The sequence below is a fragment of the Anas platyrhynchos genome, chromosome 2 (assembly GCF_047663525.1).
Source record: "Anas platyrhynchos isolate ZD024472 breed Pekin duck chromosome 2, IASCAAS_PekinDuck_T2T, whole genome shotgun sequence".
Lineage (NCBI taxonomy): Eukaryota > Metazoa > Chordata > Aves > Anseriformes > Anatidae > Anas > Anas platyrhynchos.
In genome coordinates, this window is record NC_092588.1 from 93,761,761 (window position 1) to 93,788,310 (window position 26,550).

The window sequence follows — 26,550 nt, forward strand, 5'->3', positions numbered from 1 at the left end:
GGAATGGTGTTAAGCTGAGGCAGGGGAAGTTCAGGCTGGACATCAGGAAGAGGTTCTTCACCGAGAGGGTGGTTGCACACTGGAACAGGCTCCCCAGGGAAGTGGTCACTGCACCGAGCCTTCCTGAATTTAAAAAGCGATTGGACTGTGCACTTAGTCACATGGTCTAAACTTTTGGGCAGACCTGTGTGGTGCCAGGAGTTGGACTTGATGATCCTTATGGGTCCCTTCCAACTAGGGATATTCTATGATTCTATGAACCATGTAAACAGCAAAAGGAAGACTAGGGATACTGTGGATCACTTGCTGAAGGGGGGGGTCTCCTGGTAATGGGAGATGCCGAGAAGGCGGAGATACTGAATGCTTTCTTTGCTTTGGTCTTTGCTTCAATAACTCCTGCCTGGGACTCCTCGACCCTGGAGGGAGAAGAAAGTCTGGGAAGTAGAAATCTCCCCCCTTGTTGACAAGGGAGTGGTTCGGGAGGGTCTGAGTGGGCTAAACGCACATAAATCCATGGCTCCCGATGAGATGCATCCACGTGTGCTAAGGGAATTGACAGAGGTGATTGCCGAACCGCTATCATCTTTGAAAGGTCCTGGAGAACAGGAGAGGTGCCTGAAGATTGGAGGATAGCCAATGTCACTCCGGTCTTCAAGAAGGGCAAGAAGGAGGATCCGGCCAGTCAGTCTCACCTCTGCCCCTGGAAAAGCTTGTTCTGGATGCCATCTCCAAGCAATTGGAAGAGAAGAAGGTTATAAGGAGTAGTCAGCATGGATTTACCAAGGGGAAGTCCTGCTTGACCAACCTTGTTGCCTTCTATGATGGCATCACCAGCTGGGTGGATGAGGGGAGAGTAGTGGATGTCATCTACCATGACTTTAGCAAGGCTTTTGATACTGTCTCCCAGGACATCCTGATAGCAAAGCTGAGAAGGAGTGGGATACATGAGTGGACAGTAAGGTGGGTTGAGAATTGGCTGACTGGCCAAGCTCAGAGGGTGGTGATCGGTGGAGCAGAGTCTGGCTGGAGGCCTGTGACTAGCGGTGTTCCCCAGGGGTCAGTGCTGGGTCCAGTCTTGTTTGACATCTTCATCAACGACCTTGATGAGGGAATAGTGTCCACCCTCAATAAGTACGCCAACGATACAAAGCTGGGAGGAGTGGCTGACACGCCAGAAGGCTGTGCTGCCATTCAGCGAGACCTGGACCGGCTGGAGAGATGGGCAGGAAGAAACCAAATGAGGTTTAATAAGAGCAAGAGTAGAGGCCTGCATCTGGGAAGGAACAACCACATGTATCAGTACAGGCTGGGGGATGACCTGCTGGAGAGTTCTGAGGAGAAGGACCTGGAGGGTCCTGGTGGGTGACAGGCTGACCATGAGCCAGCAGTGTGCCCTGGTGGCCAAAAGGGCTAATGGGATCCTGGCGTGCATTAAAAGGAGTGCGGCCAGCAGGTCAAGGGAGGTGATCCTCCCCCTCTACTCTGCCCAGGTCAGGCCTCACCTGGAGTACTGTGTCAAGTTCTGGGCACCCCAGTACAAAAAAGACAGCGATCTCCTGGAAAGAGTCCAGCGGAGGGCCACAAAGATGATACGGGGCCTGGAACATCTTCCTTATAAGGAAAGGCTGAGACACCTGGGTCTGTTCAGGCTTGAGAAAAGAAGACAGAGGGGATCTCATCAATGTGTATAAATACCTGAGGTGTGGGGGACTGAGGGATTTGGCCAACCTTTTTTCAGTGGTTTGTGGGGACAGGACAAGGGGCAATGGCCACAAAATGGGTCACAGGAAGTTCCGCACCAACATGCGAAAGAATTTCTTCATGCGAGTGTGACGGAGCACTGGAACAGGCTGCCCAGGGAGGTTGTGGAGTCTCCTTCTGTGGAGATATTCAAGGCCCGTCTGGATGCCTACCTGTGCAGCCTGCTCTAAGGAACTTGCTTTGGCAGGGGGGTTGGACCTAATGATCTTTCGAGGTCTCTTCCAACCCTTTCAATTCTGTGATTTTGACCTGTAAGAAAGTGCTGCTTAGGGGATGATCTAGGGCACTGAAATAAACACAAGGACTTCTCTGAGCAGGAAATGTCCCTTATAGCTGGTTTGCAGAAATGTAGCCCCACAAATCATGCACTGGGAGGATTCACACATTGCCTCTTTATATTCAATTTTTTCATCTAAGCTTCCCTTAAAGTATCCTTAATGACTTCGTCCTGAAAACATACCTTAATGAGTGTTAGCAGTCTAAAATCAACTTGGATAGAGCTAGTAAGATACTGGAAACTAATCAGAGATTAGAGATCATCTCCTGCAATTTAGATGAGCGGGGAGATGGAATCCACTGAGTAAACAGAGCCAAGGATACAGTCTAGACACAACAGTTTCCAAGCAACACATCACCTTCTCTTAATAGCCTGTAGGGTCTTTAGACAGCTAAGTCGTATTGCTACTTTAAGTAACTGGATAAGCAGATTTCCTTTGCATTTCCACTGCCTGCAGCCTCATTCAGCAATAGGCAGCTGCTAGCAACAGACTGCTTTTGCATATAAATGTATGTCCTGAGATTCTTGTTTGCTGTTTATGGATATTGGCCTTGCTGATTTCTGGTTTTGCAGTTCTCCCCCTTATCCCCCACAAATCTCCACAGTGGACAATTGAGAAGTTTCCCTGTTCAGAGGGCATTGTCCTGAAGTTAGGACATGCTCTTTATCAGGAAGACAACAAGTAATTAAAGGACTACAATGACTTACATGCAGTAGCGGTTCTACTTTGCATGATGGTATCACATGCCCTCACCAGTGTACTCTGGTACTTTAGAGTTATTGCCAGAGACAGCCACATATCAGGCTGACTACTAACAAAAGCAGTTAAGGCCTGGAAAACACCTGGCTGCTCCCATGCAGTGCAGAACACAAGGCAGCAGATGCTATGGGATTCAGTTTGGGTCAACCTGAAGGGCTCTGCACTGCCTTGCTTGGAAACAAGGTACAGGCACCACCTTCCTTCTCTCTGTCTGCAGAAACACATGCTGTTTTTATTATATCCCCTATTTTCCACAGCATTACTCAACAATAATGGTTTCATCCTGACTGTTCTAAGCCAGCACTGGAATTCACTTTATTAACAGGAAGACATTTTGAAGACCCCAAGAGACATCCCTCCCTCTAGTGGCCCATGTGTCTTTCAAAACTGGCTCAGCAAACAACTCAAGTAAAGCAATGATGGGTGAGGAATCCAGTGCTCATCTACTTTCAAACAGAGCACCGTTGACAGAATTTCTTTATTAAGTAAAACCACTAGCAGACAAGCTTTTCTATAACACTGCAAATTCTTACCTAAAGAAAGAGTAGTTAAGGAAAAAAAATACTCTTCCCAGTATTCCATGACCTTTTTCATACTCACTTCTCAAATTCTCTTGAATAATTTATTGATTGATTTACAGGCTACTAGTTGTTAAAGGAACCCATAGAGTGGTTTTGTTCTGGCTTCAAGTTCTAATCCAGATCTCTGCTCTGACTGGCAGTTGTTGCAGGACAAACAAGTATCAGTTTGCAGGGCCATCTTTTTCACCAGCGTTACCAAATACAGATGTATTACAGTATTTATTGAAGTGCAGCCTGTCATTCATCTGGAAGAAACCCCACCACATGAGTAGCTCTCTTCCAGAGAGAGGCTGAGACTAACTCCTCTAGAACAGGGGTAGTCCGCTAGTCGATTTTTTCAGGATTCCCGGGTATGGACCATTTTTTAACCTTTCTTGCTACTTAAATATTGATGCAAAGATCAGAGAATCTATTAATGTCATTTGCTGGGTCCATCTAAAAGAACAACCTTCTAGTTCACATGGTGGACAGCTACCAACACAAGTGTAGTGCCTCCTCTTTCATGGAGTTCAATGTTCCATTGCGATATCAAAGACTTGTCCTTCCATACTTCCCTGATTGGGAGAGGGACCACAAAAACAGCTACAACTAAATCCCCTCTTTGAGGTGCACGGCCAGTCTTCCTGCAACCATGGCTGCAGAATTGAGTTAATCTAAGCTTGGAGAATTGAGCCTAGATTGTTTTTTTTTTGTTTGTTTCTGTTTTGTTCTGCATAATCACAGCAATGATGATTTAAAATAAACCAAAATATTTTTTTTTAATCAGTCCCTGAATGAATTTCAGAACTGTGATGTCACATTTCACAGGTGAAAGGCATTCTAAAATAACAGACCAAATTTGAGCACACATTACTGGCTTCATTTTAAAACATTGTGCATTTTGCTTATTTAAGAAAATGCATGGTCCTCTTTTACCTACAATTTTAGACCTCAAGCCAACAGCTGTCATTTTGTTTTAATCATGATCATCCCAGAACAAGTCACAGTATTTATTAAGTCAGTTAACATGGCTTATGGCAGAAATTTAAAAGAAGAAATAATATCTCTTGAAGTAATCAGATGGTTAATTACAAGAGGATCACATACATCACCATTAAGTTACACTTCTAACTTCCACCAAAAAAAACCAAAAAAACCCACAGAACTTCTTAGCATAAAATTACATTTGCTTTAGAAAAACATACATAAAACAACGTTGGTATATTTTATTTCAAAAGAATGTTGTATCAACTCTCTAGCAATGCAGTTTAAGACTTGTTCATAAAGAGATCTATCACAGGCATGTAACAAAAATTAATGCACGCCAAAAAGTATAAATCCTGGTTTGATATTTTTTTGTATCAACTGGAAAACAGTAGGCATGGAGCATCCAGAAAGGAAACAAGAAAATATTCATCTTAAGAATTTTTGGTCTGGCAACTTCTATGTTGCTGTGCATTTGGGACATGCTCCTGACTACACCAAATAAAGATGTATGGAGAGTCTTTGGAGGATGGCAGATCCTTACTGCAATAATACACATAACCCTCTAAGAACATTTCCATTTTGCTAGCAACAGCAGCACAGTAGAGCAACATTGAGTGACCCTGTAAATCAACCCCAAACACATGAAAAGCAACAGTAGTCTGAACTGTTCCCCAAATTAATCTATAAAAGGCCCGTCATGTTCTTTAACTTGCTAAATACCAATCTCATGCACACTTCCACATAATGCCACTGAGCCACTTTAACCAAGGGTGTCACACAAATTCTGTACACTAAAGCCATCCAGGAGGATTAAGGGAAAGAATTGCTGTCTAAAACTCAAATAATCTCTTCTGCCCTATACTGTAAGATTAGAATAGTACAGTCTGCAACATCGCAGCACGTTAGGTAAGCTCTTACACAGGCTATAAACAGGGTATGGTTTTACAGCAGTGTACGCTGCCTACATAATCTCTCCTTACTGGAAGGTTTCTGAGTACATTATGCATCTTTAGGGCAACTGCAAACTGATTGTAATCAGGTTGACAGAATAGGATAAATGCAGAACTGATTTTTGTTTAATATTTAAAACTTAAGCTTCAACAAGGGTTCATGATTTCAAGTTTTATAATGGGCTTAGATAAATTTAGAACCAAGCTCTCAAGGAAGTTTAATTACAGCTTTTAAAGATACACAAACAGGAATGGCAATGTTAGTGGTCATTCAGTCCAGGAGAATCTAAGTTAATAAAGCAGATTTAAGACAAACTTAAGTCCTACTAAGTTTTTCCACTCTTCTCCCCCACCTCCCCCCAGCCCCTGCCCCCAGGAGTTCACCAGAATAAAATGCTTTTTTCTTTTTTCTTTTTTTTTTTTTGCAAAGAACGTGTACAATTTGGCAGACCACAGGTGGTCAAGTCTCTGATAATTTACACAACTAGAAAGTTTACATACTTAAGTCACCACATCTCATCTGCTACAAGTACTGACTGCTGCCAGTTTGAGAAGCAATTGTCTCATTGCTCACAGCTGCATTAAATAGGCTCTAAAAAGACAATTCAAATTGATGCAACAGCTTACTCCAGTTTATTAGCTGAAAGCCAGCTGCAAAAGCCTAACATACCTATGTAAATCAAGGCTATGAATTTGAAACAACAATCCATTCACACAACCAGAGCTAGTGATTAAGCCTAAATATCATTCAGGCAGTGCTGGAGATTTGGAGTACACATGCCAACAAAAAGAAACAACCACTTTGTCATCCAAGCTTGCACACTCTCAATCCTTATCACTGGGTTTTAGAAGTATTTTCTATTACTAGCTCCCTTTTCCTGTCTCAAATATTATGGGTGACACACTATCTTATTTTCTAACTTATTTTGAAATATGTGAAAAGTTTGAAAACCGCCTTCACCATGGAATCATGTATTGCATTAATTCTTTTCTGAAGTCCCGTGTTTTTCAGCATTCTTGAAACATCAGCCTGTATTTCAAATAGGCTGAGCTCTGAGAAAGAATTTCTAGTATTACACAATAGAATATGAAACTGTAGAGGCTTTTCCTCTGTAAAATGCAGATTTATAACTAACCTTGAGCCCAATCTCAAGACACTACTCTTATTTAAAAAACATACAAGTTTCTCTTTACCCCTCTAAAAGATGAGGTTTTGTTCACTGCCACAAATCCCATCTATTTAAACTCAAAATGTACTGCTTGTTCTCTCAATTTTGACCTTCAAAGTCAAAACACAAAACCCTACCACTACAGCACAAAAATCAAGCTCCCTATCAACTCAAGATTCCTCCTATCAGAAAGGACTTTCAAATGAAGGGAAAGTTTTTTTTTTTTTTCTTATTTCAAGTAGAATGACTACAGAGAAATGACTCAAGCTTCAGCAGTAAGTTAATGGAACATCATCTGAAATGAAGACTGACTCGGTAACATGTGAGACTTGTTAATAATTCGTTAATCTCCAGCTCAAAAACCCACTAGAAGAATTCATGTAGTAACACTGAAATAGCAGACTACTGCTTTTTTTTTTTTTTTTTTTCTTTTGGGCAGGGGAACAAGCTTTAAGTGTCTTTCTGGTATTTGATAAAATGGAGATCAGTAAGTGCTATGTATCCCCAAAGGATTAATCATTTTAATACTCATGAATCTGGACTAGGCAAACCTGTGGTACAATGACTTGATTCTACTAATGTGTTAAGACTAGCATAAGATTTCAGTTGTGTGCGCTGACATTTTGTTTTGCTTTCCTTCCTCATCCTGAGTACATTATACCTTAAGAGTTTACTGTTTTCTCGAACACCCCGCTTCTGGAACAGTACAAACTGTAACACCAGGAAAAAATTGTGGAGTGACTGGACACTGGATTCTTACAAGTAGAATTACCTAGACAAGAGTACAAAGTTGTCATATGAATGCTCTATAATGGTTCTCTAATTGTTGTTAGCGACATAAGATTTCATATCTAAATTAATTAAATGAATTAAAATGAGTTAAAATTTAGCATTTGTCTAGAAAGGCAAGTCTCTGAACTTGAAAGAGTATGGATACAGGCAGTAAAAACTAATGTTTTGCACATTTCCTGACTACTTAGGTAGTCACATTTTTCCTGAATAAGCTGCCAATAAGTTTCAGTAGTAGAGAAATCTTTCTTCCTTTACAAGGAATACATGACACTACAAGGCTTTTTTTTTTTTTTAATTAAAAATAAATAAATACATAAATAAATAAAGAACTCCCCACTATTCTTATGGTTTGCCAGCTCAGTGTTGTTTCAGCTGTTTCAGAGAAAATTTCCATGTCTACCTCACAATGAAGAAAGCAGCCTCATGTTTGACCAGGTAAAAATCATTTCATTCTGTTAAGAGTCTTATCTTGCAAGAATACCAAACACTGACAGCTAACTAAAATTAGATGAGGAGCTTGGTTTAAAAAGTATTATAACTTCAAATAACACCAAATTAATTACTTGCTAGAAAAGTAGCCCAAATCATCTTTCTGTAATAACACCCAAACCCCACAGCAATAAATCTCCATGTTAACCATTAATCACAGTAAGGCTTTTCAAACTTGGAAAAAACTTTAGTGTGGAGCCTGTTCCCTCCTTTACTTCTGCAACTAACACTACCAGCTAATTAAAGTATTGTACTTGCCAACATTAAATGCTCAGTCATTGCAGAAGCCAATTCAAGATCTTTCTCCTTCACTCACTAGCAGAAGAGATACAAAATTCTATGTACTTCCTTCAAATCTTTTGGCAGTAGCATCTAAGACCTAGATGTTTAACATGCTCTCAGTAACAGCGGCTTTAAGTATTTCAGCTTATGTTAGTCCTATTATACTTAACACCACTACTACACAGTCACTGTAGTAAGTTTCGGAAAGAAGACTCAGTTACTCAGCAAACAATGTCTTACTACACTGCTACCTAGATATGCCTACACAAGAGACTTAAAGCTCTCGTTTTACCGCTACAGCATATGATCGCATCAAGCTAGTCTACTAATTAGCTAATACTTCATCACATAGATTTGCCAATTTATTCAATAAGCAGTGAGATGTACTTGCCACAAATCAGTTTTAGCCATCCTGTAGCAAGGCTACTATACTAGTTTTATACTTAAGCTCAAGCATTTCAAGATATTCCAGAAAATACATGAATAAACTTATATTTTTTAAGCAATACATACTATTTTAAGACAACCCACGCAGGTAAGTCAGATGAAGAGTAAAACTGAACAATCATCACTAAAACATTTCCATTGGAAATGTGCTGAAGTTCACAATTGTCTTCATTACCACCTTACTGAAGTTTTCTTATGTGTTTCTAGTCTACATACCATACATTTCACACAGTCATACAAATCTGAACCAGATTTTAAACATTCAGGTAACAGGGAAGTCCATTCACTGCAAAGATTCATTTTTCACAGAAGAGCCAGGCTAGGTAAGACCAAATACTGCAGGATTCTTCACAGGAGTACAGGTATTTTAGAAACCATGAACTTTCAGTTGTTCTTCCTTGACAATGCCAATCTAAAGGAAAAAAACAACATATTTCAGTAAAGCTTACATGTTTATAGAGTGTTGTGATATCAAATTACCACAATCTTGTACTTTGATCAAAAAAACTGAAATACAAGTATATCCTCAAGAAAGCAGCATTCTGTTTCCAAAACGTTTCTGGTTCACACAGAATTTACTATTCAAAAAATATAATTTTCTTAGATACTGCATTTGTTCTGTAGTCCTAGCAATTACTCTTTGGCAGTTTAGAAACTCTCCACCATGGTTTACACCAGTAAGTGAGTGGTGATTGCTTCTTTCCTCTGTAGTAGTTTCAGTCTCAAAATTACTGTTTGCAAACACTTCATTTTACAAATAAAGAACCTGAATTGTACTTCAAGAAAACAGGTTGTATGTTGTAGTGCGGTAAATGCACTCTAAGGCACTTTGATTCTTGTAGGATGAGAGTAAACCTCCAATAAGTGATTCAAGTGTCAATTTACTTTTTGGCTGCAAGCATAAAGGAAGAGCGGACATCTGCTTAATTAACATCAGTGGTCACCTGTTACACCATTGCTTCCACACAGGTTCAGAATATTGCAAGATGATTATCTTTACTCTCTCACCTCCAAAAGGAATTGGCAAATATTCTTCCTCTGGTCACCTTGAAGCTGGATAACTTCACCGTATTCAGGATGTTCAATCACAGTACCATTACAAGCAAATTTCTAGAAAGAGACATTCATGTTTTAAGACACTGAATGTACATTATGATTTTGCTTAGAAAGTCTTTTCTGCTTTTCTTTTTCTGAATCTTGTCACAGAAGCTGCTTGCTAAATACTGATGTCAAGCAAGGCAAAGGCGTGATCTGGTCTACACTAGTTTTGAGAGTAAATGGAGTATGTTTGGTAATGCTTACAGACTAACCAAGCTGCTGATAGTAAATTCAAGTAAAGATAGGATTAGCCACCATGAAGGAGAAACTAGCCAATGCTCATTACAAGAATGAAAAACAAAGGCTTAAGATACAGTCTTTCAACTCTGCATTACTTTAAAATATTTTCATACTACTACAAGAATGATCTCTACTTCAACAGTAACCCAACAATGAAAGAAGCTGGAATGCAAAAATAGTTCTACTTTGAACTGATCTTATACTTCACATCAACACCCAGAATATTTTTTACTTAATTCTTTATAGGAGAGAAATCTTTAGCTTTTTAGCATGAAGCAATGTCACTGGACACCAAGAGGAGTTTTGAGAAAGACAGAGAAAGGGATCAAGCTGAATATGGAAGTGATGTGCACAGGCAAGAATGAGATAAAACAACTGTTTTGTTATTTAGCATTAATAACTATCATTCTCCTTTATATAGTACCTTTATTCTTAAAATCAAATCAAGAACTTCACCTTTTTGAAGGCTTTCACAAGTTTCTTCTTGTCATAGTCATCTGCAATTCCCTGAACAGTTGTTAGTGTCTTTCTTCCGTTTCGCTGTTGGATCCTTATATGAATGTAATCCTCAGTCCCTGCTGGGAGTAAGTCGTCACCCTTTGTTGCATCAGCAAAGGGGTCTGCAAAAAGAAAAAGTTTTTTTTAATTCCCATGCAAGATAAACTCGAGCTATCAGACAAGTTCCTCACCTCCCAAAGGTTGGTCTTTAGGGGGTAACTTTGCCATTTTCTCCCATTTTAAAACACATTCTACTTTCTTCTACATCTGTATTATCCCTTACCTAGCCTACTAACTCACCACAGTGCTCTCATGCATCTAGCTTCTTTAATACCTTCCTGAACATGGACAATTGCCAGCTACAGTATTGATTGACTGCACTATTTCTTGTAAGCCATGAATCATGAAGCTCTGCACCTGAAAAATGGTTTTTAAAGAACGTTAAGTGCACATAATGTTTTAGACAGCCATATACTTTTTAAGTAAAATACAGTTTGCAGGGAGAGGTTATATCTTTTATCAGATAATTGGTTTAGAAAAATAAAAGAGCTCTTGCAAACACGCTCAGTTCAGGAATCAAGTTCCGGAATCTTACACTCTTGACAGCTACTGCACTACAAGCTTAAGCCATGAATGTAATTTGTAACTCATAACCTAAACAAAACACAGCAACAGACATTAACAGATGACTACAGCTGTTTCTAAACCAGCACTGTTCAGTCAGTCAGTAGTTTTAGGCCATAAGTGTAACACAGTTCACTTATACTTCAACTACAGAAAGGTCCGTTCTCAAATGCTTCCAAGCTTAAATATACCTAACATTTAAAACTGGAAGGCATTGAAAAATAAAGGTTTCCAAGTTATGCTTCTTGTTCTCCGCAAAAGCTTATTTAATATTGACGCTATTCTACCTAGAAGTTTCCTAATCAGTAGGTCCTCCAAATAAACCTTGAAGAATGAACTACTTTAAGTTGTTGGATTTTTGTTTTGTTTAACTTGGTATTAACATACCAAATAATTTTTGGATACTAGTCAGAACCATATCTACAGAAGAACCTCATCTACAGGAAACACAGGTTCAACATTTGTGCAAGTTATGACTTCCTGAACTTCCATCCAAAACACAAATCTAAGAACACCAATCAAGTTTTGCCATTCACTTAAAACAAACATACCAAAAGAATACAACTTCAGCAAAAAAAAGGAACGGAATTAATATTTCAAAGAAAAGGTAGACGAAAAAGGGAGCCTTGACACAAAGGTGGCTTGGCAGAGTTTAAGCTTAGGTTGGAGATTAGCCAACACTGTAGGAGTTTACACTGGATAACTTAAAAGAAATCCTGTGGGCTAAACTCCCAAATGATGATTTACATAACCTCCTAATATGTCTCCTACGTGCACAAAGCCAGAGTTAAAACAATAAAAGCTTGACAACATTATCTTACAAAGTCTTTTTTTGCTTGCTTTTGTTATCTATAGATGAGGAAGTTGGAGAACCACAGCCCAGTAAGGTAAACTTCCATACTAATACAAGAGAAATAACCTACCACCCATACAGCTCAATCTGTGCAAATAGTATCATAGGTAGGGCATATCATGTTTTGGGGCATTAGCAAGGAAAAGGCAGTCTTGCAGTAAAGCAAGGCGCTTTTTTAATTGGAGCAGAGGCAGTAAGCAGAAAATCCCCTTCCCTGACACCATACCCGGCCTCCCTCTGCCCACCTAGACGTTAAGACCTTGGAGGCTGCAGCCATCAGCGAGTCCTGCTCGGGGTGCTCCCAGACACCCAGGCAAGCGACGGGCCGGGGGACAGGAGCGGGGCGGCGTAGGCTCCCCTTACCGAAGGACTGGAGGTTCTGGATAGAGGACATGCGATTCTGCGGCGGGAGGCTGGCGCAGCGTGGAAAAGGCCGCGGCTGACTCCGTTCCCGTCACGGCTCCAGCTCCGCAGCGCTGCCGGAGGTGAGGAGCAAGGAGGGGAGGAGCAGCGAGAGGAAAGGGAGGGGTAACGCATCTGCGAGGGAGGCGAAGGGGGGGGAGGACTAAACGCGAGAGCTAGGAGGAGAGGAGTGGTGACAGCCGCTTGTCCATAGCACACCGCCCCACAGCATGGTCAAGGGGCAGCAGCCGCCGCGTCTCCCCCTGAAACCACGGGCAACTGGAAATAACTTGCCTGGACACCCACTTCCACACAGTATAAGCCCTTGGTCACAGAAGCTTCTCATTATTGAGGCTAACTTTTGGGGTGCCCCCATGGGGTTCCCTTTGCTGTCCGGTTGCCTCTGTTTTGGGTGCTGCTGTTTCTTGGGTCTGTGTTCTCTGTGTTTCCAAGCTGGGCTGACCTTCCAAGCTGTCCTCGAATCGGGGTGAAAGAAAAAATTTCACCTTATCACTCCCCATTCAGACAATTTGGGAATAAAACCTCTTCTTCAGGTATGTCTTCCTGGACAAAAAGATGTTCAGTGCTAGGGGTGTGTTGGGGGAGACAGTCAGCACCACACAAAGCACCAGTGTCTCCTCACGTGCTTCTTCCCTTGTTGGGACTGCAGTGGTAAAAGCTTGCATTTAAACCTCTGCCTTGAAAAAACGTGCTTGCATTACAAAGCTTGACAGTCTTCAGGAGGTGATTAATGGCTTTGCAGATGTACAATAACCTAGTTGCATTGGCATGCCTGCCAGGATATTTCTCCCTTCCTCCTTCCCTCCATCTCTCCCTCCCTCCCTGCAAAATGCAGGGAGGTTTTCCTCTTTCCCCTGGGGGAAGCAGGATGATTTGTCATGGATCAAACCCTCTACCTACCTTGTGCTGCCATCAGTGAAGCCTTTCACTGCAATATGGCTTGCAGAGAAGGGTTGTCTAAGTCTTACCCAGGTGGCTGCAAAGGGCAATATGGGGACAGCAATGGGAGGATGGGGAGATGCTTCAGTCACAGAGGTGTGCTGCAAATTTGAACAGTGTATGTGTATTGAGGATGCCAAGCTAGTCACAGAGAGACCTTCTGGGCAGATTGACCAAGCTCAAGACACCTGTTATATATGGAGTGGTAATTCGTGTCGAGAAGATGGTTGATATTAAGAAAGAAGGGGGAGATTTGGGAGCGTGGCCATGGGGGTCGGAAAGCCCGTGGTTGATGAGAACATCAGACTCTTAACAATGAGGCCATCATGAATGTAAAAGAGTTTAGAGGGAACAAAGAAGGGTGATTCAGGAGACTCCATGCAGTCTTGGGTTTCTTGTTCTCCAGGCCTTAAGGCATGGAAGTTTCTGGGTGTTTGCTGTTGTTACATGCAAAGTTGTTTGACCAATGAAAAGTTGTTTTTGAAAAGGACTGCTGTGGGGTAAAGGGTAGAAGAGGGGAGCCTGCCCTCAAGATAAAAAAAGAAAGGCAACACGATGAAGTTATGTGTAAAGAAGCAGGAAAAAAGGATTGAAGGGGAACAGGCTAGCAGGATGGAGACCAGGACGGGAACAGGCACATTGATTGCCACATGAATATAGGTTCGGCCAAACTCAGCAAACTGCTCAGAAAAGCTCGTACAGAAAGTCGCTGGAAATAGGCACACCGGAGCTGGAAAGAAGCTCAAGCTGAGAGAAGCGGACCCGCGCACACAACTGCCCCTCGCTGGTAAGCAGTTGCGCATTATGGGGAATCATATGTCCTTAGGAACAAAGACTGTCCTGGTAACCTTACAGCTTATTCTCCTTATTAACAATCAGACAGTTTATGAGCCTCAAATATGGGACCAAACTGAGGTCAAGGTGTGGGACTCTGCTACTAAAAACGACAAGGTTGCAGTGGGATTGCTCGGCACCTGGCGAGCAATCTCTGAGGCCTTAAAGAGCCCTGTGGGACCACACAGTCACAAACGTGTGGCTTGCCAGATAGTGAGGGAGCAGCGGGCTCCTTTACTGATCCGACCGCTACACGCCATCGCCATGGCCCCTCTGCTGCTACAGCCATCGAAGGCCTTTGCTGTTCTGCCCCCTGCTGACCTGGACGTGCCTTTTGACCCAGGCCTATTGGCCTTGAAAAGGAGATGGATATGCTTTTCTTCGATCCGGGAAGAACGGGATACATAAGGCCTGAAGACCGAGTTGCTTGACAACCTAAAGCGAGACATATTGTTCAAAAGGAATGGAAAATGGAGACTTGTTAGTAATCAAGAAAAGGAATGGAAATTGGAGACTGTTAAGTCATGGAACTTAAAGGATTGTTTGTTACCTTTCCTGATTGTAGGTATGTATAGGCATACTTGGGTTTAGTATGTAAAAGCAATGTTAAGTTGTCAAGCAACTCTGGCCACGCTCCCAAATCTCCCCCTTCTTTATTAATATCAACCATCTTCTCGACACGATTTGCCACTCCATATATAACATGATGAAACTTTTTCCCAGCAGCAAAGCAGGCCTCCTGTTTTGCTCTTCCTTTTTTCCTTTTTTCCCTTTTTCTTCCAGCCCATAGTTTCTTTACCTTGTCTGGACAACTACCACTGTCTCTGTAAGGCATCATGATGAAATAGATCAGCAAACTGATTGGGGTTATAAAAACAAACTCAGAGTTTAGAATCTCAACTCCACTTCACTTGCATAATACTGCAGCAGTTCTGCTGGGACAACCAAAGAGGATGGGGGCTGGGACAGGTTATGGATGAGAGGACAGTGGATCTTCAGACACAAAACGAAAGCCTAAGTGTGCAGGCTTAGGTGAGTTCTTTGCTCACTGCAGAAGTCCTTGTACTTTGAACCTTTATACATTTTAAATAGTTTTGTACTTGTAGTTCTTAGTAGGGTTAACCCAGGCTCATGGGCTCATGGTGCATCTGTGAGATTTATTGTACAGTTTACAAATGAGAGATTTGGTGTCTGGGAAACAACAAAGCTGCTTTATAAGCCAAGAAGGTGTGACTTCGTTGTCCTGACAAAATCAGACCAGTTCTTAAGTGCAAACCTTGACAGCTACAGAGGGAACGGAAACAAATCCTGATTGCATCTTGGCATGCAGTGGGTGACAATTAAAACAAGGGCCATGTCAGGCATGCTTATTGTTCCCTTGGCAGCCAGCCTTAGCATCCATGTGCTTTGGTGTGCGGTCTCTGCAAGGTTGTGCCAATGCAAAGAGCTCTCTCTCTCAGCTGCCCTCCTCAGAGGGAGCTGCAGGTCTCTATGTCATATCCATCACTTAGGTCTGACACAAACATTGTCTTTGCCACCACCTTGCACCAGGTTTTGGTCACTGTGGGTAGAGACAGGTGGCATCCTGCTGGAGATGTGCTGCTTGTCCTGCTTTTGCCCTCTTGGCAGCTGTCCTGAGGTCCCTTGCCTTCACTGAGTCCTCTCCATGGCCTTGAGCAGCCACTGCTGTGGCTGTGAAAATCTTGGTAGTGAAGGCTTCCAGCTGCATCTGGCTGTGGAGGCGTTGTTGCTTGGGGTTAAACTTCAGATTGCAGCTAATTTTTCTAGATACATCTATTTGATATCAGTGCTTAAGCAATGGTCTGGGACCAATACTCTTGCTATTCCATGACTAATATAGAACTTGGCAACTATTCTGCAGAAAAAGAACATCTTTTCTAATTATCCTGATCATGGCTTCAAACTATTTAGGTGTAATGGTTGCAAGACGTGGTTATTAATAGCAATTAGAGCTTTCCTTTGACAGTATTGCAGTTCATCTGTCAAATGGTATGTGAATCACTGAAGGTTATTTATGACTGGATCAGCTGCAAGGATGAAATCCAGGGGCTCACTGGCATGCAGGTGAAAAATGCGACACAACGGAACCATCAAGTACACTTTTGCACACAATGCCATGGTAATTCAAAACCCCACCTTTACTGAGTACCCCCAGAAGTACTTCAGCTGCCCTTCAGGAGTAACAAGTAAGCCAGACAGTTGGGAGAAATATTATTCTTCCAGAGAATTGTTGTGTTGGAAATTTGAGCCTGAAATAGCACAAGAGCTATGTGTCAGGAAAGAAGAAGTAAACCAAGTGGTAAGGGCTAAAGCCTTGCTTTAAGTACGATTCTGAATGATATCTGTCATGGCATGTGTACACATAAGGATGCCCTTACCTTAAGCTCCCTTCAATCATCTCTGTAATAAGTGGAATGAACAACACTGGGGTTTTTGTTTGTTTGTTTGTGTATATATGTACACACATATATATATACACACTTTCATGTGCAGCACCCTAATACTGATTTTTTTATTTCTTAGGAGCCTTTACAAAACCCAAAGGTCTGTTAATTTAACCGGGGTTTGCTCATGTAGGCAGATCCCCTGGACATGGTCCTGTGTTCTGCCTTACCAGGCCATAGCAGACCCTGTGCCGACTGTCCTTTTGCTACAGCCTGGAAACCCAGACAATTATTGCTTGAAGTATGCAGTGTTCAAACATCAGTTTAAGTTGCCTGACAAAGCAATTGTGCATGGAATGTGCAAATAGCAGATAGCAGCACTTATCCTGTATTCCATCAATGCAACTACTTTATACATAAATTCATCTCTACTCCAGTACCAGAAGTATGCCTGTTCTGGCCTAATATTGATAATCTGAAAATAATGACCAAGTGCTGGAATACAGTGCTGGATCCCTCAAGACAGGCCAAATTACTTCCATCCTTTATTTCTTGAATTGTACTCTTCCTTGCTCCTGCTACATGGGTCTACCTACTATAGCCAGCCACATTTGTCAGTCATGCATATCTAAGTGCTATGCTGAAGGCTGTGTAATGCTTCTAGCAGAGAGGAAGAATAGAAAAAGTTTCAGAAGAAATCTTCCCTCTATCTACACTGTCAGCGATGTGGTTTTGAAAGTGGCTGTAACCATGCCAAATCCGGCTTGAATTTTTCCATCTGCACTCTAAAACTGATACAAAGCCTCCACAGTGTGCTAAGGAAGGGCTTAGGGAACTTGATCGATGCCCTGATCTGTAGCCCATGCCTGAGCTGCCCAGCTGCTGACAGTTGTTCCAGTAAGCCTATGATAACTGGTAGAACTGTGCAAAGCTGGCACTGTGGTGGTGGTAAACACTTGGATATGCACTCCAACTTGTTAGGGAGCTGGCTTATACGCAGTTTGGTTTAGCTTTAGGTACATGTTTAGATTTTGAGATACACATGCTTTTGTTTGAACCTAGTGGAGGTTCATTTGTTGCTCTGTGATGAGCAAAAGGCTAATTTCTGTCTTAACCACTAGATGGTCCTGTTTCTCAAAGAAAAAAATTGCTCCAAAATAAAACCTGTCTTGGCTTTTCTCTAATTCTGAATAATGTTAGAAGAGAAGAGCTTCAGTGTAAATCCAGACATAATTAATGGTCACACCTTGTTGCTTGACTTGACATGGTTTTCAGAATAGACTGAATACAACTTTCCATGAATCCTCCAAACTCAATTAGTGCAATCACTGATAAAATATTTCCTGGTTAGTCAGGTAAGAATTCCCAGCTCCAGACAGCACAAGTCTCAAATCTCTCCCTCTCATTCAAATATAAGCAAGATCAGAATGGCCATATTTTATCACTTCATTCCAAACACAGAAGTAATTTTCTACCTCAGTATGAAGGCTGGGCAGATTCATGTAGAAGTTCAACATTGTGGTATTTTTGAACTATTCTCATGCTGGTATGTGAAACAATGAGAGTGGTGGGCTGGAAAAAAAAAAAGTTTGTGTTTCTTTATCCAACTGCATTGAATGCCTTTGCTTTGGTGGTTTTCATGTTTAGTTTGTGTGCATGTGCCCAACTTCTCAGTAAACACAGAAGAAAGAAGGAGGTAGTAACAACTCTGCCCCTTCACTGCATGCCCCTTCACTGTCCTCTAGATGATCTTCCCAGTTCATGCTTTCATCACCTCCTTTCCCTTGATCATTCTTTTCCAGTTCCTCCTAATTATGAAAGTTTTTGCATTTCTGTGCTGTCTTGCTTTCCTGAGCCAAAGCATATGTCTTGCTATGAACAGCATATCTAAATAAAATAAGAACACAACTTCCTGAAAAGACTCTGAGAAGTCAGGATGATTTATTTGAAGCTTCTCAGTGCCATACATAGCACTAAAATAGTTTGGTTGTGGCCTGCTGGAAAGAGATGACAACTTACAGCCAATGAAGATGGAGTGAAATAGTACTTTGGTAAGAGAAATGCCTGATGAGGCTCATTTAAATAGACTGTCTCATAGCTGGGGACAGTGGATCTCCGTTGCCCAGAACATACAGTAACCTTTCATGAAGGCAGAATGACCAAAAGCAAAAATGAAAAATAAATGCTTGAAACTGGCAAGTGGTGCATCCAGAATAGATGCATGGATTTGATCCTTCTTGTAGCAGGGAGAGAGCTGTGAAAGCCCTGGCACGTGATGTGGATACTGAGAATTAACATGGGTTCAAGAGGCAACTCTGAAAGATAAAGTAATCCATTAAGGGCTACCTGCTACAAAAACATACTAGGCTTAGGAAGTCTCTGAATCACAAATCTCTGTGGCCTGGGAGTGTGTTCTTGTGGGGAACATCAAAATATACTGCCTTGTTTGCAGAGTCTTCCCTAGATGTTCTCTGTGGGCCACCATCAAAAGCCAGATACTGCAGCAGATGAACCTTGGGCCTGAGTGAAAGCAGCTGGGCATATTAGAGCATTTTAAATGCTGGCTCTTCTAATAATGATTTTTCTTTGTATGGCATATTATTTTTCAGGCATCATTTACCAATAAGCATATCATATTTACATGAAGATTTTATTTTACATGGTCATGTAGGCATCAATCAGTAAAAATTATTAGTGCTATTGAAAGTCTCACATCACAATGGTAGCAAGACTAGAAAGAGTAAAAGGGATGAGTTTGCCTTTTACTTCTGTTTTAAGATGATATAATCACTTAGCAAAACAAGAACAGATGCTATACATCCTGAAGAGAAAAAAGTCACTCCAGCAATTGCCCACTAGAGATCAAGAAAGGATACCTACATTTTCTGGTCCAAATAAACATGTAGAGTCATAAGGGAAAAGAGCTACGATGCAAAACAATGAAGGTTTTTACTTACGAAGATAGACCCTCCATGCATGCACATAATTAGCACAATGGAGGCACGGCTATGGACTGGTTCTTGGATGCAGATTGATTTTTTTAAGTAGTGAGTGTTTGCAAGGTTCAAAGGGAACATGCTAAAAGGAGGTTGCTGAAGAAAGAATGTATATTGATTGTGTTAGCTGTAGAAAGACCTCTTGTGCTGTCATGGACTTGAAGTGCTCTTCATGTGTTGCTATTGTGATCCTAAGTAGTCTGAGTAAACTCTTGAAAACTTGGATAAGGGAGACACTTCTTTTAGCTGTTACTAAGTAGAATTCGGAGAAAAGAGTATTTCTTAGGCTTCTTTACTGTGTGTATTCATACACAGGGCTGTAGAGAAAACTACTACACATAAGGGAGAAATTTATTTTAACTCCTATATTAGTGATCACCCCCTCCCCTGGATGGTGGTGGTGGGGTCACCTTGATGCCTTGATACTGAGTAAGATCAGGGCAAAACAGAATTTCAGTCATGCTTCCTTGTACAAGTACCTCACAGATTACACTCTCCCCGCCCCACAAATAAATAAAAAAATTACTAATTTCTTTTGGGAGGTGGTTGCAGTGAAAAAGTGTCATTTATACTTTGAGGTTTCCTCAGCTGGAGGTGTCTTTGTAGGAAAACTAAATGACAGATCTGCTATTGAACTCCCACTTTGTTCTGTTGGCATTGCAGTATCTCCTACTTGGTCTCAGTTTATGGACTGAGTCATGTCTCAGGGCCAAGTCTTTTAAGCACAGCTTTACAAACTGTTTCTTCAGGTGTTCATTCTCATTAGGAGCTGAGCATGACCCTGAATCTGCAACAGAGCCCGCGGTCTCCAGACAGCCCCATGGCCTTTCACATTTCAGCCTCTCCACAGAGTCGCAACAGAGGAGTGAAATACCTGCCAGGGTGAAAGCTGCTCTTCTACAAAACCTCACAGTAAATACAGTCATAGCTGTTAAAGCTGCGGGATCTGTAACAGCGAGAACTAAGAGTAGAAATGCAGTATGGCTTGCGATATTAGCCTCATGCTGATGAAACTTTGCCACAACTCTTGTAAGCATGTGCTTGGACACAAAACTGAGCCTGATGGTGTTTGATCAGTTGCTTGGGTAGATCAGTTGCTTGGGTGCTTTGTTGCTGAAGGGCCTCACGTGCACAGGGGTGAGCTGGCCCCAGCTGCAGGTCAGGATGAGAGCTGAGGACTCACGCAAAAAGGGGAGGTGGGACAGCAGCCAGAGAAGCATGGGCAGGGAGTCAGGTTCTGCCCTGTGCTGAGTGTGGCAGCCAGCACTGCCCCAGCCTGCCTGTGGCCCCCTGCCCTCCGCTCTCATCTTGGTGTGCTGGGGGGCCTCAGCGAGGTGTCCTTCCAGGCCCCCGCCTCCCTGTGGTGCCGCCCTCAGCTCTTGCTCCCTGCCCTGATCAATAGCTTTCTAAGGGAGCCTCACTTCTCTTCCCCTCCCTTTTGTGAATTTAATTTTTTCTCACTAGCACTGCTGACGTCCTCCTGGCCCACCTCTTGACTCCCCCCGCCTTCAAGCCCACATCTCTGCACTATAAAAGCCATGAGCCCCCAGCAACCACCCTGCTTCTGCTCAGAGCAGCGGCTACCTGAGGAACTGCCTTGGTGCAAACAGGTGAGTGACAGCTAGCTGCTTTGGCACTTGTCCTAGCTCTTTCCTGCTGGATTTCCTTGTTTTAATTTTTAATTTTTGCTTTTGCTTCTCTACATTAATGTACATAGCTGTGCTCTGTGCTCAGTCCCATGCACTTTTCCCCAGTTTTGGCAGTGAAGGAGGCAGTGCCTAGAAAACCTGTGGACAGTTTCGTGCCTCTGCAGGGAGAGCACAGGCTGGAGCCTGCAGCACAGTGGTGATGCGAGCCTGATCCCAGGCCTGGAGTCACCCTAGGTTTGAGCTCTTGTGGAGGTTTCCAACACTGCTTTCAAACCTGAAGACCAGTTGGATTTGCACAGGAAAAGCGTAACACAGTTGCTGGTCTTGAGTAAGATGCTATTTTAGGGTTTAGAGAGTTAATAGCACCTTGTCTTCTGAGGATATCTACTGTAGGTTTAGACCAGATGGACCTGTAGTACAACTCAAGTTCAGGGTGCTTTGAGCCAGTGTGCCCGGAGGGAGGGTCAGGCTGCCTCCCACTGCCTGTGTGGGGCATATCCACAGCAAGTTATGATGCTGACAGGGCCAGAGGTGCTGGAGATACTTGCTGTACTCCAAGGCTGCTGGAAAGCAACATTTCTTTGATATCCTCAGCTGGGAATAGCATGGTCAGAGCTGACAAACAGGACCTAGGTGCAATGGCTTCCTTAATGGCTTAGCTGGAAATACAAATGAGTCGTTTCACTGTAATTTTGCCGGTTACTTAAACAAGCTGTAACCTTCTCTGATGTTGATTGAAGTTACTGGACTGCTGTCACAGTTATTGCTCAGCCAAAGTTTAAAGGCTCTTTCTGAACAGGGACCAAGCAGAACCAGCAAGCTGACTGAGTTGGCAGTGGTGCTAACTTCATGCTGCACTCCACGAACAAAATTGTTCCTGAACCTTTTCATTGTGTCAAGTTTTGTTAAAACTGGTAAATTTTTAAAACTTTTTTGGTGATTATTTGATGGTTGGAAAGGGAGAGCAGGCAAAAAGACTACACAAGGTCTTAGTTTTCCAATTTTCCCTTTAGAAGAAAGCTGGTGAGCTGTGGGCTCAGGCAGGTCTGGATCTGAGGAGACCAGAGACCATCTCCCAGCCCTGTTGCTTCTCAGGGGCAATGCAAAGGCCTGTGAGCAGGTAACCAGAGTTTTGTACTTCTCCTTCATGCCTACTGACAGGGTGGAGCTGGAGTTGGAGATGCTCAGCATCATTTGGGGTCAAGTTTGTGGCAGCATCTGTGCCTATGTTTCTCCCCATACAAGCAGGGGTAGAACAATTAGGAAGAGGAAAAATAGGGAGGATAAGAGGTACCAAGTCCCCCGATTATGGCATGACATGTTACTTAGTGAAGAGCAGTGAGCACCATGTGCTTCACTGAAACCCCAGCCAGGTCAAGGAGCTGAACAAAAAGTTTGATAAACAACAGCACTGTAGTAAGTGGCCTGAATGGCTGATTTAGGTACAGGACCCCCTGACGGAGACTGAGACACAGCATTGCTTAGGAAATTTTTGTCTTTTATTACCACTGAGCTCAACATCAGGTCTTCCATTCAATCACTCAGTTCCCAGAAAAGCTAGACACAAAACCATACAGCAAGTAATCTGGAAATCCTGTCTACAGCCATCTAAGGACACAGGAGAAATTCCTCAAAAATCTTAATTTTGTCTCACTGAGTTTAAAGCATTGCTAAACATGGAGCAACAAGAGAAAACTGAAACTGAAGCCAGAATGCATCCCATGTGGTTTTACATGCTAAGATCATTTAGTTCTGATTGCCTTGAGATATTAAATAAAAAAAATAAATAATTTACAGTTCAGTTAAAATTACTGGTTGAAATCACTTTCCACCTAGCTGCCTTCTAAGTAACTGCCAGTGTGGGGAAGGAAAAAAAACAACACAACCAACCAACCAACCAAAAAAAAACCACCTTCACTGAATACTAGGGCTTAAAGAGCTTTTAGACTGCATTTTAATGAAAGATATAGACAGATTTTTCATGTGCTCTTTAGTTGCTATTGCTGTGTTCTTGGGAGCATCTTCCATCAAAAGATTCTCATTCCTGCTATGCCCACACTGAAAGCGAGCTAAAATTTTAGCATTACAATGGTCAGGCAACAACGGGGGAAAAATCCCGCCCTTACACAACGTGCAGCTTCTGTGTGGGTATAGTCAAAAGTACTTCCTGTAGCTCTTTGCCTGTATATCTACTCTTAAGCTAATACTTAAGCAAGCAGGGCTTCTACTGACTTCTGTATGCAGAGGCTCCAGACTGTAAAATATGGCCAGATTTTGCACATTACAAGGTAGACTCCTAGCATTACAGCTGGGATGTAGCTTGCCCAAAATGTCACATAGACAGGATGTGGTGATAACCAGAGCCCAGGATCCTTTACTTCCTGGATGCTGTTTGCTTGACTAGGCACAGTCCTCTCTTGGGGATTTCTCATCTGGTTGTATCTGGATGCATTAAGAGGACTGGGACATCTAACAGTGGAAATCATAACTGGAAATCATACTTTTGCATGCTGTCTGTGAAAGGATGAGCTGACAGGAGAGAAACATTCATTTTCAGTAAATCTTTCTAATGCACTTAGTTTTAAAGAGATTGTGTAAATAGCAAATGTTAAATGTATTTCCAACTGTGGAAAGGATGATAAGAGATAATGGCTAAAACACACTCTGATGGCCAATGCCCATGGCTGTACGGAGGGGCACACAGAAAGTCAGCAAACAGCAAGCTCAGGGCCAGGATTCAAGTGCCATGTAAAGCTGTGCCATAGGTTTTTATGGACGATGGGGGAAAAGCTCAAGTTGCAAAACTTACCTCAATAGATGTTTCACTGTACAGTCTTTGCCTTTAAACAGAAATACCCAGGACATTCCCAGTGTCTGGGTTTCAGAGGACTTAAGTCATGAAATGGCTCTGATAGGAACACACTGTTAAAATTAACACCTTCCTTCACCTTGAGGGCTTTAACTCATTTGTGTTCCCTATGCCCATTTTTCTCTTCACAGCCTTCCTACCACCACTCCACCATGTGGCATCTGATCTTGTGGACACCACGCACCCAGTGGTCACCAAAGCACTTAAAGTTGGTCACTGTCTACATGCTGGTGCTCTTGGTATCTCTCAGCTTTGCTTCAGGACACAGCAGGCCATTTAAACATCAGATAGACAACAGAAGTAAGTATGAGTCTCACCTGACGTAATGTGATGGACCCCTATATGATGACCTCGTGGCCTCTGGTGCATCAAGGGATCAGGGTCACACTGTCAGGCAAAGATCAGCAGCAAATCCACGTGGGTGTTTCCATGATAATGGATGGATAAAGGGTGGTGTGGAATCCTGTTCTTCAATTTACATTAACTTAATCTCCGCCTCATGATGCTTAATTTGCCAAGGAAAATACTGCAATTTTTTATAAATACCAGAGGAGACACCAATTTACAAAAGACTGACAAAGAAAATGCAAAGCAGTACACATAGACTATTTAAGCATCTAATTTTCAGCTATGTTCTGCAGATCTGTGGCAGGTCATGGCTACTTCTAAGAAGTAACAAAGCAGCATGTGCCATTAGCTTAAATTTGCTTTACAGGGATCTTCATGGCTGTCTGGAATTACAAGTTGTCTGAAAGTCAAAATACAAGTGGTTGAAGCATACTCATTGAGATATACTGTGAAGAACGGCACTTGCCCAGATGAAGGATAATTTTGTATGTCCTAAGGAAATGTTAACACACAATACAAAATATTTTTGAGAGAATCTGGATCATGATATCTTACCTTCCCTCCAAGGAGCAATGGGTGATGATTGAACATGGAGTGGGAGAGAGTTGGGTGTGGGGAGTAAGGCACGTGGGTTCTCAGTGGCGCATCTTTCCCCTTTCAAAGACAATTAGAGATGTGGGGAGCCTTGGTTTAGGTACTTGAGTGAAAAATATGAAATGGCTTAGGTTTTGGTGAGCAGTGGGATGTTAAACACTGTGCTGAAACACTTACAGGGTGTATGGAGAAATTTACAACTGAAGTGGATTTTTTGTTTTGTTTTGTTTTCTGTGTTAAAGCAGAGATACGCCCAGGTGAAAATACTGCTGCCTTGCTTGAGACTTTCATGTGACTTGGATACTGTATGATGCGCTTAAATTGAGATCTATTTCCTATTCCTGACATCCCATTGGCTTTGGAATGATTTGGCTTTTCTTGGGGAAGCTTCACCTTTGCATATTTTTCCTGCCACTATATCTTAGTCTTCTAATACAGCTATACCCTTTCCACACCTGCTGTAGAATTACACCAGGCTGTAAAATAAACCAAGTATGAGTATATTTCATATGCATTAAAAGGAAAAAAAAGTCATCCATGAAAACAATTGAAGGAGAATTAGGTTTGTATGTGTACCTCTAGCACAGGAACCCTCCTTGCAATCCAATGGAGTTGTTAGTCTTTAGAGATGGTACACAGAGCAGAAATGGATGCTGCAAAGTAGGACCTTCAGGATTTTGGGCACCTTAGAGGGGACAGTTTAAAAGTGGCAGACCAGGGAACTGCTGTGGTGTTCCTGGATGTAGGCTGCTTTGTAACCTCTTCCAGAATTGCAAGTTATGCAGACCAGACAGATGAAAATTATTTTTGCATCTGAATGCTCTTTCTTTAGGTTCAACATTTGGCAAGTGACCCTCACAGGCACCAGAAAGTTGTGTCTGACTGCAGCCTTTCCCCTTGGCTTTTCTCCTGGGCTACTAATAAACTGTTTAACACCCTTGAGGTGTTCAGGAAGTGCTGCCTTTACATACAGTAGTAGATGCTTCACCCAGTGCTTTGAATTCCAGGTCCCCAGATTGATCCTTTTTGGTATGTGGGTCGTGGCGTTCGCCCCATCGGTCGGTTTGGGAAGAGGCAGCTGAGAAGCAGCCGTGGCAGCTTGAGGCCCATGAACAGGCACCTGGATTTCATCTTGAACACCTTGTGGGAACAAAAAGTGTTGGATGCAGAGGACAGTGACTGGTGATGTCTGTGTCCTGAGGTGGTGACCTAACTTCTGCTCTCTGAATTGCCCCTCCCCTGCACATCAGACCTCTACTTCTGCTTTTGTCTAGCAATCCCATGCTTTTCCTCTTTCTGCTTCTTGTGCAAGTTCCTTCAAAAAGAAACACATTTGGGGTGCAGGTAAAAGAAAATGTGTTGACGCTAGCACTGAATGCAAACATAGCTTTTAAAAGGGCTTCTTCCCTCTTACATCCTCACCAGTCCCTTTCCTGAGCTGTAAAGATGCTAAGCACTGTAACATTAGGTTTAACCAAAAAACAAACAGCTTCTGTGCTGGGATTTAAACTCTGCAGTGTTAAACATATCATGAAACCTTCCTGTCACATTTCACAGTCAATGGCTATTAGTATGTAAAAATAAAAAACAATAGTTGGAAGAAAGAAAAAAGACTCTCACTAATTTTTAATGTACCTTCATTAATGGCATGAAAAGCTGGTCCTCTGTATGTACACGTTATGGAGATTGTTAACATCCACTTCCAG

The 26,550-nt window shown here is 42.3% G+C and overlaps 1 protein-coding gene across 1 annotated transcript; it reads right to left on the bottom strand.

The window, feature by feature from the left end:
• Positions 1 to 4,354: 4,354 nt before the first annotated feature.
• Positions 4,355 to 12,291, bottom strand: EIF1B (eukaryotic translation initiation factor 1B). Its single transcript, XM_005029873.6, has 4 exons — positions 12,151 to 12,291; positions 10,269 to 10,432; positions 9,483 to 9,584; positions 4,355 to 8,886 (listed from the first exon to the last, which is right to left on the bottom strand). Exons 1-4 carry the CDS (start codon positions 12,179 to 12,181, stop codon positions 8,842 to 8,844), a joined length of 342 nt encoding a protein of 113 aa, XP_005029930.1. The 5' UTR covers positions 12,182 to 12,291; the 3' UTR covers positions 4,355 to 8,841.
• Between the last annotated feature and the right edge of the window lie 14,259 nt (positions 12,292 to 26,550).